Genomic DNA, 14559 nt, shown 5'->3' on the forward strand with positions numbered 1-14559 from the left:
TTTAAAACAACTTTCCCTAATACCACCTATATCCCTCCTATAAAGTTGAAACTCATCTGCAAGAGTCAGAAACATTTTAGGGTATGTTTGTGTCACTGCCCTGCGACTCAAGAATGCTTGGGATCAATTATATTCAACCCCCTATCACTTGAATGGATAGTGGCACCTTTAGTTTTATGATTAGATATTTAGAGCAATAATAACTATTAATCACAAAACCCACCAATTGAGTAAAAACACTCCACATGACTCCATCCTACTTACTGTAGGGGGCAAGTACTACTGCTTTACCCTTGCTGACGTTTCTTTTCAGCATCTCTTGGCTCACACACCTTTTTGAAAAAAACAAAAACCTTTCTTCCTGGAAAACTCCACTGCTCTGTGCTGCGGTTTGTTTGTATTTTTAAACTTTAAAGTCATTCCCCCTTACTTGATTGTGTGTCCCTTGCCTGTCGGCTTGCCTTTCCTGCACAAACAATCTTCTCCAGTGCTAGGAATTGAAATGTTAATCTTAAAAGCAGTCCTACCACAGAATAGTTTAGGAAGGAAGGCAGGCATGCAAGGGCCACACATAAATGGAAGCAATGCAATAGGAAGGTTGTGAAATCTGAACCTGTGTGGTCACTTCGTATAAGCCAACAACACCATTTAACTACACTGCCAGATTCTTCACCAGGCTTCGCCGCGTAAAAAAGGGCATAAAATCCGCATCATTTTAACATGATTTTTTATTCTGCCAGAACTTAAATAACGACATAAAATCTGGCGTTCAGACAGCAAACTTCTACATCTTTTGTCAAATTTCATTTTACACAGCATAATATATAGGCCTCTTAAGAGTGTTCCCATGGTACAGTGATACAATGTTCTGATGAAGGGTGGCGGAGCCAACTGGCGAAGAAGCTCTAAGGAGCTCCGTGAAGTACCTCTACTGATCTGGAACTTTGCCTAAAACATGGGCAAAACAAAAAGAAAACGGTCTCCTGCTCCCTGCTGAAACCACGTGCCTCCTCCCAAGATGTCACTGACTCGTGCAGCAGCAACCCGGGACGTAGTAACCATATAGGTACTCATGCACAACCACCCCAAGATTATCAGCAATACTCCTCCATAACTCTGCCACAAATTAAAGATTTACTTTTCAACACTCTAAAAGTGCTAAAAGGCTGAGCAGGAGCCATTGGGGATTGATGCATTGAGCTTGGGAGCAGTAAGGCTGTGCAGTTGAATACCTATACTCTGAAAACAGAGGACCTATTCCAATACCTGCAAGAAATGCTGCAGAACATACTACCAAACGAAAAAACTGACCTACTACTAATTGACAGGGCACAAGACTCACTTTTTTCATATTAAAGAACAGCTAGTAGCTGCATTCCCTAATGCACAAGCACTTCCAAGCAAATATATGTCTCTCCAATGTTTTTCAGACCTCTCTGCATACACAATGAAAAAAACTGAGAGAATTTGTCCCTATAACCTCAGCTTTTAGAGAAGCAAATATATCCTATAGATGGCTTTTCCTGTCAGACATAGGGGCTGATTTACTAAGACACGATTTCGAATCCGAATCGGAAAAATTCCGATTGGAAACGAACATTTTGCGACTTTTTCGGTAATTTTGTGATTTTTTCGTATTTTTTGCGATTTTTTCGGCGTCTTTACGATTTTTGCGTAAAAACGCGAGTTTTTCGTAGCCATTCCGAAAGTTTCGCAAAGTCGCGATTTTTTCGTAGCGTTAACACTTGCGCGCAAAGTCGCGCCTTTTTCGTAGCGTTAAAACTTAAAAGGCGCGACGTTTCGCGCAAGTTTTAACGCTACGAAAAAATCGCGACTTTGCGCAACTTTCGTAATGGCTACGAAAAACTCGCGTTTTTGCGCAAAAATCGCAAAGACGCCGAAAAAATCGCAAAAGATACGAAAAAATCGCAAAAGATACGAAAAAATCGCAAAATTACCGATCATTACGAAAAAAACGCAATCGGACGCATTCGGCTCGTTCGTGGGTTAGTAAATGTGCCCCTAAATGTGTTCTATTTAATTTTCATGTTGGATACACCATACATTGTTGACACACCCCAACATGGAATGCAACTACTTAAACAATGGCAACTCTGCCCACTACAAAACATGCCCCAAAAAAGGCTAAACAAAATACCCTAGCTTCAACAAGATTGGATACCAACTAAGACAACTCCACGCAAAAGCACATATGAGAGAATGACAAGAACAGTCTGGAAATTTTTGACACCACCTGAACTATAACTCATTAATTTAATTAATCTTGGCAACAGCAGGTGACATGTCCCTTGTTTTTTCTTCATCAGCTAACATGTGAATCACCACTGGGGAGAAATATACGGTGTGGCTACTTTCTAGAGTAGACTGCAGTTTCCTTGCGAGAAGACTTTGGGTACCTTTACACCCCATATGCTTCCCCAACAGCATTTCGCATGTTGGCCGATGGAGAGGAAACAAGGGCCCTCCGTACCCTGCACTGTAGGATAGGAACCAATCAGCAGCTAGGCTGACCTGATAGGAAACTGAAGCCTGTCTGTGCTTGTGTGACTGCAGGGCTGTGATTGGCTCTTCCCCTCCTACTGTGCTTCTGGTAGGGACCGTTAGGACATGCCCACCCTTCATTACAAACTCGGACAGAGAAGCCAGAGGATCTATAGGGAGCTCCAATAAAGGGGCCATTGTTACAGATAGGGTTAATGTTTAGCCCAAAGGGAAACCAGCACCGTATATTATTCATAATTGCCTACAGGGTTAGGGGTTTCCCATTTATCCAATATGTCTCCTTTAAAGGGTAATATAGGTAGAAGGATGTTTTATAAATAAGTTATAAAATAAATTATAACTACTGATAACATAGGCTTTTTAGTTCAACTTGTCATAGGTTCACAGTTTGCGGCAATTAAACCCAACAATTTGCATTTTCACAAATTAAGTTTTCGCATTAAGCTTTTAACAGTTGTGCTAAGTAAATATGTTGGAAAATGTGAATTCTGGACTTGTAGTCACCGGGAAGGGAGGGGGTATTTTTTTTTGCTTTCTCTTGAATCTACCTTCTTAAGGTCCCCATACACGGTGAGATCAGCGAGCGGATCTTCCCCCGATATCCCCACCTACGGGTGGGCGATATCGGGGAGCTTGAAGTTAAAAAAAAAAATAATGCGATCGTTTGGCCCTGGGGCCAAACAACCAGATTATGTAGGCGGCAATGGGGCAGTCGGTTCGGGGACCGCATCAACGAGCCGATGCGGCCCCCGATCTGACTGAATCTTTTAACCTGGCCGATCGATATCTGGCTAATTTCAGGCCAGATATCGGTCAGCCAGCCTGCTCGTTTCTGCCCCTACATGGGGAGATAAGCTGCCAAGTCGGTCCAAGGGACCGATATCGGCAGCTTCTGTTGGCCCGTGTATGGGGGCCTTTAGCATAGGCTGATTCATTAAGTAATATCTTTTGTTTGCATCTGGGATCACAGTCTTAACACTCTCAGTTGTGTTAGCCCAGTTGAACGTATCATACCTTGTTTAGTCACTGGCTGCTTGTCACTGCATTGTGGGCTGCCAGTCAAACGTAAATGCTGATGCCAAAGAGGTTTAACACCTGGCAAAGCCTTGGAAGATAGGGAATGCACCATTGGTATTTGGTGTGCGGGCACATAGCCACATGCCCGATACTGCTCTGTGCTCCTTCTCATTGGCACTTGAGTGTAGCTGGGAATTACTTAACTAATGAACAAATGGTTTAGCTGGCAGCTATCAGAAACATAGTAGACTTGACAACAGTAGGTTAAAGGCTGTTGAAATCCACCATAAACCCAGGTCCTGAGGGTCCTTAGAGGAAAAGTAACACTAAAAAATCTACCCTGCACCAATAAATTGCCCTATCCTGCACGCCATTATTTTGAATGCTTTCTAAGAAAATACCTACTAAAACTTGGCTTCCGGTCATTTGAAATAAGGCGATATGGCGATGCAGAGGCAGTATCCACTATGCGACGATCGATTGATCGATCCTAGCCATACTTCTGTATAGGAAGGAGTCAGGCTAGGATCGATCGTCACATAGTGGATTCTGCCTCGGCTTCCGGTCATTTGAAATAAGGCGATATAGCGATGCAAAGTTCAAGCAGGTATTTTCTAATAAAGCATTCAAAATAATAAATGGTGTGCAGGACAGGGCAATTATTGGTGCAGGGTAGAATGGCTTTTTTTACTTAAAAAATGTTAGTGTTACTTTTCCTTTAAGCTTATACTACTTTCTGCCATCCACTAACAACTCATAACCACAAGTGGATTTCACCTGTCAACAAGATTTTAATTCACAAATTGCAATTCAACTGAATACAATAATATTAGAGAATATGTGACACAAAGAGCAAAAACATAATTGATTTGAAATATGCTTCTTTGTGTAGCAAATAAAAATATCTCCACATACCTCAGTCTAATCTCTTTATACAAGGCATCATTTTGTAAGGTAATGGATCAGGAAGATAACATCCATATCACCATATATTATTTCTTATGTTTGAAAAAAATCCGCTACTTTATTATTAACGAATATAAAAGTAAATATTGAGCAAGTGTGGGAGTGATACATTATTATAGCAGAATTCACATTGAGCTTTATCATGGTAACTAAAATAGGCACATACACTTGGCAGGGGGTACACTCATCAACATGGAAAACCTGACACTAATCAGAATTTCATGCTTTATACTGTACACATAACATGTTCTAAATAGAATTTCAATGTGCGATTTGAATTATTATAAGGAAATTAAATTCAGTTCTAATGCACAGGTTATTTTTTTTTTATTGCAAGACTTGGAATAAGAGGCAAACACTTTATGAAGAACCATAGAAATAGGATGTGGCAACTAGACAAACTAAATGTGTTGCCAACTGGACTTGTTAAGTAATCATTGAAATGATTACTTAACAAGTCCAGTTGCTTTAAATTTTATTTATACTAGATATACCATGACCTGGATGAATGAAAATCTTCATAGACATAAATGTGTTGCCAACTTACACCCTTTATTTTTGTCCTTCGCCCCCGCAATAAGTTCCCCTTAGTTCCATACCCTGCACCTCTGAATGACACGCAAAGTACAGGGTAGGGAAGAGGGGTGCCTATGTGTTTAAAACAGACCATGTTCCATTCAGGGTGCATCTGTAGGTCTCTGTGCTCAGAAATGGAGCACAGAGTCATGCAGCTATTTGTACTACCACTACAGTGGTCAAATTGCAAAAAATAGTAGCTTGCTGACTTTTTTACACTTTAAACCCTGCGCCTAGAATTGTAAATTAATTTTTCAGTTATAATTTTTTATGCTCTTGAATACCACATATAATACATACAATTGTTGTGCTTAAGTAAGTAATTGCATGAGTTTGTGATGGCATGCTCTAGCAGTATGTGAATGGCTGTTAGTTTTAAATGTGAGTCATTTTGTATTGCATATAAAAGTTTAAATGCCATGTAAACATCTTCTGATGTCAAAGCATTGTGCAGTTGCATATTGGTGCACCATAACTTAGCACCCAGTCTCTTAAACACTAGAAATTTGGGGGGGTGTAAAAAACGCCCCATGCACTATGTTCATAAATGAGCCTTTCACTTCTTGTCTAGTGGCCTTATCCTTGTGCACAGCCTACCTACCACATTTAATCTCACAGCCAGCGGCCCTGACAAACTAATAGAACCAAATGATTGGAAATTATAGCAGAGAGAAATAGTTTCATTGTTAAAACCTAAACAGAGAGAAGAGATCATTAAGAGAGAGATAGCTGCCTGGTTGCTAAGGTGAACAAGACCCTAGCAACCAGATAGCTGCCGGAATTCAGTACTGGAAAGCTACTGAAAAACTATTGAAAATTGTCCTATAGGTGTAATATCCTTTATAATCTACGAGGACTCCAAGGTCCTTCTCCATTATGGATTTGCCTAGTGCAGTCCCATTAAGGGTATAACTGCTGTAGTTTATATAAATACGCTGCTGTAAAGCCCTGGAGACAGCTATTCTAGCTGGAAAAAAGAAAAGACACCGGCTACAGAGCTCAGGTTGGCTGTTTACCAGCACTTGTAAATATAGGAATCAAGGATACATTTTTGTTGTGGATTCATGAAGGTGTTTGTGCTGAATAAATACAACTGACCATAAGGGACTGAAATGAGAAGGTTGATCTTTCTCAATTACATACGTGGGAATCAAAAGTCCCCTCAGATAAAATGTCTGTTCTTAGAAGAATTCTCTAAAGAACTGAGAGTGGTAACACAGTCAGGGCCATCATCAGAAATCACGGGGCCCCTCACATGCCCCGTCCCTCGATTGACACACAGACATTGGTAGCCAGGGGTTACGTTTTGCATTGGTGCCAGGGCAGGGACCCCCTAAAACTTTGGTGGTCCTCCCCCAGTGTCCCCATACTATGGGCCACTCCCCACTGCAGCATCCTCCAGCTACCCCCTAGCATGCTCCCCAGCATCCTCCCCAACATCCTTCAGCTCCCCCCAACATCCTCCAGCGTCCGCTCCAACATATTTCAGCTCGCCCCAGCGTCCTCCCCAACATCCTCCAGCTCCCCCTCCAACATACTTCAGCTCCCACCAGCGTCCTCCCCAATATCCTCCAGCTCCCCCCAGCGTCCTCCCCAATATCCTCCAGCTCCCCCCAGCATCCTCCCCAACATACTGCAGCTCCCCCCGGCCTCCTCCCCAACATACTGCAGCTCCCCCCCCCTTGTCCTCCCCAACATACTTCAGCTCCCCGGCGTCCTCCCCAGCATACTTCAGCTCCCCCCGACGTCCTCCCCAACATACTGCAGCTGCCCCTGCGTCCTCCCCAACATACTACAGCTCCCTGCCCCCCCCGTCCTCCCCAACATACTGCAGCTCCCCCCCCCCGTGTCCTCCCCAACATACTTCAGCTCCCCGGCGTCCTCCCCAACATACTGCAGCTGCCCCTGCATCCTCCCCAACATACTACAGCTCCCTGCCCCCCTGTCCTCCCCAACATACTGCAGCTCCCCCCGCGTCCTCTCAACATACTGCAGCACCCCCCCCGCATCCTTCCCAACATACTGCAGCTCCCCCCGTGTCCTCCCCAACATACTTCAGCTCCCCCGACGTCCTCCCCAACATACTTCAGCTCCTCCCGGCGTCCTCCCCAACATACTGCAGCTCCCCCCACGTCCTCCCCAACATACTGCAGCTCCCCCCCGCATCCTCCCCAACATACTGCAGCTCCCCCCCCCGCATCCTCCCCAACATACTGCAGCTCCCCCCCGTGTCCTCCCCAACATACTTCAGCTCCCACTGACGTCCTCCCCAACATACTTCAGCTCCTCCCGGCGTCCCCCCCACGTCCTCCCCAACATACTGCAGCTCCCCCCCCCCCGCGTCCTCCCCAACATACTGCAGCTCCCCCCCCGCGTCCTCCCCAACATACTGCAGCTCCCCCCAGCGTCCTCCCCAACATACTGCAGCTCCCCCCCCCCCCCCGTCCTCCCCAACATACTGCAGCTCCCCCCCCCCCCCCCCGCCGCGTCTCCCCAACATACTGCAGCTCCCCCTATCCCTACCTATTAAAAAAATGTATAATTGTGTAAACTCATCATAACGTTTTACTAAAGTTTACGTTTACTAAAATGGTTTAGCTCAGCGTGAAGCGAAACCAACAAAATGTCTGACAGCCGCTAATAGCGGCGACAAAATCTTGGAGTTTCTAGAACTCCTCGGCAATATTGCTGCGTCACTTCGGTGACCTTTCGCAGAGCCGTAACTGGCTAATGTTCCTATTGGGGGCGGGCCCAAAGAAGGTTATATGAGGGAGGGCTACGTGACGTCACCAGCAGAGAGAGGACTGTTTGAAGGACACGGAACGCGGAATATTGGGCTAAACAATCTTTAGCCATGCCGAGAGGAAGCCGGAGCCGCACATCTAGGGTAGCCCCCCCAGCCAGGTATGTCGCTATTAACCATACTAAAATATTTGTCAGATTCGGTGGCTAAAAAGAAGTAGAGGCCCAGTTACGCACACGTTGTATGTAAGGGCCCATTTAAGACTACCGGCTTTTTCTGAAATGTGGCTGTAATCTGCTCAGCGATGCTTTTTCGCCTTCTCTTCTGCCAATAGACACCCCAAATATAAAGCTCATGTGTTTGGTCAGTCCATGGAAACGTCCGTCTGCAGATATAGATGGAGTTGTAAATGTGTGTCTTTGGTGGATCTCTCGCTCTTAGCTTATTACGCAATGGCGAGCGGCTGTTCCACATAAGAACTCCGTTTAGCGGCCAGATTATGGTTCGGAACACTTTCTCTCACAGGCCGTGCTATTGGTCTGATACATTGTTATGATGTAACAGGGAAGCAACTGACAGTAGGATCAGTTATGCAATGCATAGGCACATGGCCTGTTGGCAACATGAAAATCATACACTTTATACAGTTTGAGACTGTGTTGCTTTCTTTATTATTTTACAGGTATAGGACACATTATCCAGAATGCTTGGGACCAAGGGTATTCCGGATAAGGGGTCTTTCCGTAATTCAAAAAATCAATAAAACATTAATTAAACCCAATAGGATTGTTTTGCATCCAATAAGCATTATTTGTGTCTTAGTTTGGATTAATTACAAGGTACTGTGTTATTACTACAGAGAAAAAGGAAATCCGTTTGAAAATTCTAAATTATTTGATTAAAATGGAGTCTATGGGAGACGGACTTTCTGGATAACGGGTTTCCGGATAAGGGATCCCTGTATTTTGCATTTGTACTTTGTATCTGGCGGTGGGACACTCCAATTTGTAAATGTCAGTTTGAAAAGATTGCCCTACTGTAAACTGTTAATGCTGTAATGCTTATACAATCTTGGACAGGCTCAGACATTTAATGTTTTTTTTTATTTTTTTATTTCTCACAGTAGAGCACCAGCAATGAGACCAGCACCCCCTCCTGCTGCTCACCCACCTGCCCCTGTTGCTCAGGCTCCTTCTGCCCTTGGTCCAGCAGCAGCAGCACCCAGACAGCCAGGTCTCATGGCCCAAATGGCTACAACTGCTGCAGGGGTGGCTGTGGGCTCTGCAGTGGGACACACAATAGGCCATGCAATTACTGGTGGTTTTGGTGGAGGAAGCAGTGCTGAGCCAGCAAGGGCAGATATTACATACCAGGTAATATTATATGCTACATTTCTGCTTTAAAAATAATAATAATAAAATAGTAGTAAAGGTGAAAACATGTATGATTATAAATATAAAAGGCATTATAATGATACTGAATGCTTAAAAGAGACCTATCCTATTAAAATTAAGAATGTACCAGTGAATTATACTCCTCTAAATATAGAAGGATTGTGTTTAAAAAAAGTTGTATTTCGGACTGATTTATTGAGAAATTCCCCCAAAACCCCACTAGTCCAGCCCATCTGTTCCACTTCCTGCTGGCTGAATTCTCTGGATGTGCAGGGGAGCCGCCGGCTCTCAGAACACTGCACTGTAGGATAGGAACCAATCAGCAGCTAGGCTGCTGAAGCCTGTCTTTGCTTGTATGACTGCAGGGCTGTTATTGGCTATCCCCCTCCTGCTGTGCTTCTGGCAGGGGCTGTTAGGATACGCCCACTCTTCATTTGAAACACAGACAGGGGCCTGAGAGGATTATAGGGAGCTCCAATAAAGGGGCCATTTTTACAGGTAGGGTTAATGTTTAGCCCAAAGTGAAACCAGCACCGTATATTATTCATAATTGCCTACAGGATTAGGGTTTTTTACATTTATCCACTATGTCTCCTTTAAAGCCTCAACTTTATCTGTTGAGTGATTCCATAATTTTGAATTCTTATATATTCTTAAATATTCTTATATATTCCTAAAACATAAAGAAAACTATTTATTTGGGTCCTTTATTGTTAGAATGTAAGTTTTTGTTCTGCTTTCCATACGTCTATAAACTATAAAAATGTTGACATACATCATAGAGGATTGTGCTGGAACATGTGATCAATGCAAGTTACCAACCAACTCTTTACCATGTTGTGTAGATCACTGAATTGTGTAGCTCTGATGCCCTAACTTTCATACAACATAAGCATATTTTGAGCATCCTTTTAATCAACAATCATTTATAAGTTTGTGCACCATCTATCCTCCAGTGTTACTATTGGTCTAAAGCTGGCGGTAAGCCGAGTTTATTAAAACCTTAAATGAATGTTAGCTCTGTCAAAATTTGGAAAAACATTTTTACATTGTATTAAGCCTATTGCAACTATATAAGCTTTTACTAAATTAGATAGTAATGTTACATTGTTGCTGTCATCTGCTTATGACCGTACACTACCTCATTCTCATAAAGGTCATAAATAAAAAAAATCTGTGTATAGCTTCATACTCCCAACTAAGAATATTTACTTCCATATAAATGTTGTATGCCGTTTCTAAGGGTAAGAGATACTTACTGTATTTCCAGTTTGAATTGCCATTTACCCTAAGGTCAGCTTTTGTATGTACTGACAGTTTTGTTTTTTTTTTTTGTTTTTTTTGCCATCATTTACCTTTTTTAAAGTATGTTACAATAGAACTGACTAGTCAAAGCAGAAGGTAATGTGACTCTAAAGTAACTCTGTGAAAATATTTCTAGATTTATTATTAAATTATTATTTTGTTTGTGACAATTACATATATTTATAATTTGTTAACTATATAGGTAAGAAATAAATATCTTTGTAAATATAATGGCTGCTATAGTAATCAGTTGTATTGAATTTTTTACAGGAACCAGCACAGCCTATGTATCAGCAACAGCAGCAATCTCAGTATACACCTTGTCAGTATGAGATGAAGCAATTTCTCGAATGTGCGCAGAATCAAAGTGACCTAAAACTCTGTGAGGGATTTGGAGAAGTTCTTAAACAATGCCGCTTTGCAAATGGTAAGTTTACATTAAAACCACACTTTACATGTTCAGCTACTATATACACAATTACACATTTTGTACATTTTTTTTAAATACTTGGTTGAATACAAAAGTTAACAAAATACAACTGAAAATGATGCTAATTCCTGAGAAAACTAAGGATTGCCACAGTATTGATTAAGTCTGCAAAAAAATCAATAATTTAAAAATACAAATCTTTATTATAAATCATTAAAAAATTGTACCCCATGTATGCAGCCTAACGCATTTCATTCTAATCTAGCGCTTAATCATAGGCTCAAGAGATTTGTATTTTTAATTATTGACTTTTTTGCGGACTTAATCTTTCAATATTGTCATTTTTCCCTCCTTTGGCCACTAGAGGGCTGAGTCTGCATAATAGTCACTTAAATTTACTTGCTTGATTTTTTCCTAGTTTGGCTTATTTTTGTAATTGCCACAGTATTGCCTTGAAATATAATTATTAGCTTTTTTTCAAATGGAATCATCTGCATATTTTTGTCAGATAAGTCACAAAAACAAAACTCAAGAAAATGCTCACAAGGCTAATAGCACAGATAGTAATCAGAAAACACCAATCCTGCTTGTCAAAGCAAATAGTCTGTTTTCAGCATCTCTATGGGAAGGGGTGATAGTCTGCTGGGGGTGTTTTCCAATGGAAAAATGCAAAATTGTCACATTTTTAAAAAGACCGTTTAAGGCAGAATATGTAGCTGGCAGAATTTTTTCAGTGACACTTAAAAACCACATTCTGAACAAATTTGTTAGTCTCTTGTCATAAAGGCAGTTGTGTCTAAAAGTGCACACCTCTATTCACCACCATAACTTCTAAATTGTGGTACAGGTATAGGATCAGTCATCTGGAAACCCATTATCCAGAAAGCTCTGAATTACAGGAAAGCCATCTCCTACAGACTTCATTATAATCTATTCACATTTTTTATTTATTTTTTCCTTTATAGTAATGAAACAGTACCCAGTACTTGATCCAAACTAAGATATAATGAATCCTTACAGGAGGCAAAACAATCCTGTTGGGTTTACATAATGTTTAAATGATTTTTTTTTTTAGTACTTAAGGTATGGAGATCCAAATTACAGAAGCCTAAATTCCCAAGCAATCTGGATAACAGGTCCCATGCCTGTATTATTTTTACTTATTTTAAACCCAGATTGGCTGGAAGAATAAATTGAGGATATAAGGCTGATGCCACACGTGGCGTTTTTATGCTGCATATTTTCTCAGCCTAAAAACGCCGCACAAGCCACACAGCCCCTGACTATGGTGTTTTTCAGCCTAGTACTGGTGACGTAGCAAATCCCGTTTCCCATGGTGCTAATAGTTCGAAATAGTAAAAACCGCTGCGTATTTCCGCTAGGTCTGGCAGCTGCCTTTGTGTATACATACTAATAGGTTGCTATGCAAATAACGGCGTATTTCAGCAAACGCTTGAAAAATCCGTGGTAAGGCGTTTTCTGGCGTATTAACGCATTGTGTGGTTTCCTTCGAGTCTTTTCAAGTTATTTCTATGGATGATGATATCGTGCGTTTTTCAGCCACCAAGAGAATTAGAAAATACGTAGGGTAAAAACGCCACGTGTGGCATCAGCCTAAATGTACCAAAGGAAGTAAGTGTGCAAATGATACATCTTATATTGAGAGGAGTCCACACCCTTTGGGAATAGGTATCTCGTCCATAGATACCTTATTTTCTGGACATTATTCATCCTATTTAAGATTAACAGCTCATTTTTTGATTGCTGAATACAATTTGGTACTCAGGCTGACTTATTTGCCTCTTCCATTTTGCTCATGTGGTCAAATGGCTTGATCTTCTTTAGTGTGACTAAAGCTCTTTACACATGGTGACATCTGCTGATCAAACCATACTATAGTCACTTACAGTCATGTTTATATTGGGTTGGGTAAAGCTTTTAACCTTAAATATAATGATTGGGAATGCAGGCCAGTATAGATATTGGGTGAACAAATTAACTAACATGCCAAGCAGAATTTGCACAGTTTTAAGCAGGTCCCAGTCAGAAATTTCAGTTTTTTTGATTTGGAACATAAAGGCAGGTGTCAAATAGTCTGGGTGAATGTATCCCTGTATATTCAGCTTTAGTAAAAATTATCTTAAAAGTGTAGCTACAACTGAAAGAATGCTACAGAAAACATTTTTATTATGCAGGGCATTAAACAGATTCATCAAATATTTTATATTGTGATACAATAATTCTAATTTACGTATACATTTTTTAAAACTGATAACTATGTTTACAAATATAATTTTTATGTTTTTAAGGCTTATAACAAACCTGGACATGAAGAAGAAATGTATGTAGATGAGCATGGTGCGGAGGAATTGACCTGTGATGTCCAGTTAATTCAGTTAATTGCATAAGGCTTTAGTCTGATGGCACATAGGCATCTTCCCCAACAGCATATCTCAGCCAACATAAACATTATTGAAACTGCACCTGTTGCCTCCTATTTACGTAGATGGAAAATGCCCGACAGAGCCTTTAAAGGGGTTATTTATCAATTTTCGAGTTTGTGAATTGAATTTTGTTTTTCTAAATCGAATAAACGTGCATATTGATTGGTTGCTTATTTATTAATAAGGAAAACTCGTTCAAATAAAAAAACTTGAATACTTTGAGCTTGCAAACTTAAAGAACTTGAAAAATTAGAGTTTGAAAATATGGCTTGACTTGGCCTAGGACTACTCCCATTGACTTTGCCATTTAAAGCTTGCAAGTTTCTATATAAGTTTTTTTTCGAGTTTTTGGGTTTATTGCACTTAATAAATACCAGTTTTTGGTTTTTGAACCTCAACTCGAATTGTGCAGTTTTAGCTCTAAAAAAAAACCCAATTTGTGAACAAAAATCAAAATCTAACGTTAATAAATCGCCCTCTTTATGGTGCTTTCAATCAGAAGCTACAGTGAACATCTTCAGGTTGTCAATGTGCACATTCAATGACTGAGACAGCAGGAACATTTTAGGGCAATTCTCCACCTTTAGCTCAATTATGTTGGTCGAGAAAATTGTCAATATGCTATCAGCCTTAACCTTGTCTTAAATCTAATCCACTCAACTATTTTGACCAGAAAAATAACAGCTGGTGGGGAACATCTGGAAATAAAAAATGCACTAGGTGATTGTGGCTATGACGACTGCATTTTGGCCAGTGAGTTGTTTGTTGCTGTTGATTATAGCATTTCTTATTTTGAAATAAACTATTTCCATGTTAAAACAGTGTTTTTGATTTTTGTCCATACCTTTTTGTTTGGTTAAATGCCATTTGCATTAAAAAAAAACTAGGGTTTAGTGTCCCTTTAAACCTGTTGCATAGCACTGCTCAACCAAACTTTATTCTGTTGTTGCTGGGCTACAAATGCCAGAATAATGTAATATGTAATGAAGGGAGCTGTCTGTCCTTTATGCCCATGTCTGATTACTGTGTCATATAATGAAGGTAAAAAATGACATTTATCTCTTTATGTAAATAATGGCAAGATGCCTCACGTAATGTAGGGAATCTGTGTTCCCATTGGTCAGTTCTCTTGCATCTTTAGTTAAGTCTTCAGTCAGTAGA

General features: G+C 40.8%; 1 protein-coding gene across 1 annotated transcript; it reads left to right on the forward strand.

Annotated features, from left to right (window-relative positions):
• The first annotated feature begins 7873 nt into the window (after positions 1 to 7873).
• Positions 7874 to 14217, forward strand: gpat3 (glycerol-3-phosphate acyltransferase 3). Its single transcript, NM_001008432.2, is given in 4 exon segments — positions 7874 to 7986; positions 8949 to 9198; positions 10795 to 10951; positions 13264 to 14217. Coding segments are annotated over 4 exon segments (465 nt in total). The 5' UTR covers positions 7874 to 7936; the 3' UTR covers positions 13272 to 14217.
• The last annotated feature ends 342 nt before the right edge of the window (positions 14218 to 14559 follow it).

This window comes from Xenopus tropicalis, chromosome 2 (assembly GCF_000004195.4).
Source record: "Xenopus tropicalis strain Nigerian chromosome 2, UCB_Xtro_10.0, whole genome shotgun sequence".
Taxonomy (NCBI): Eukaryota; Metazoa; Chordata; class Amphibia; order Anura; family Pipidae; genus Xenopus; species Xenopus tropicalis.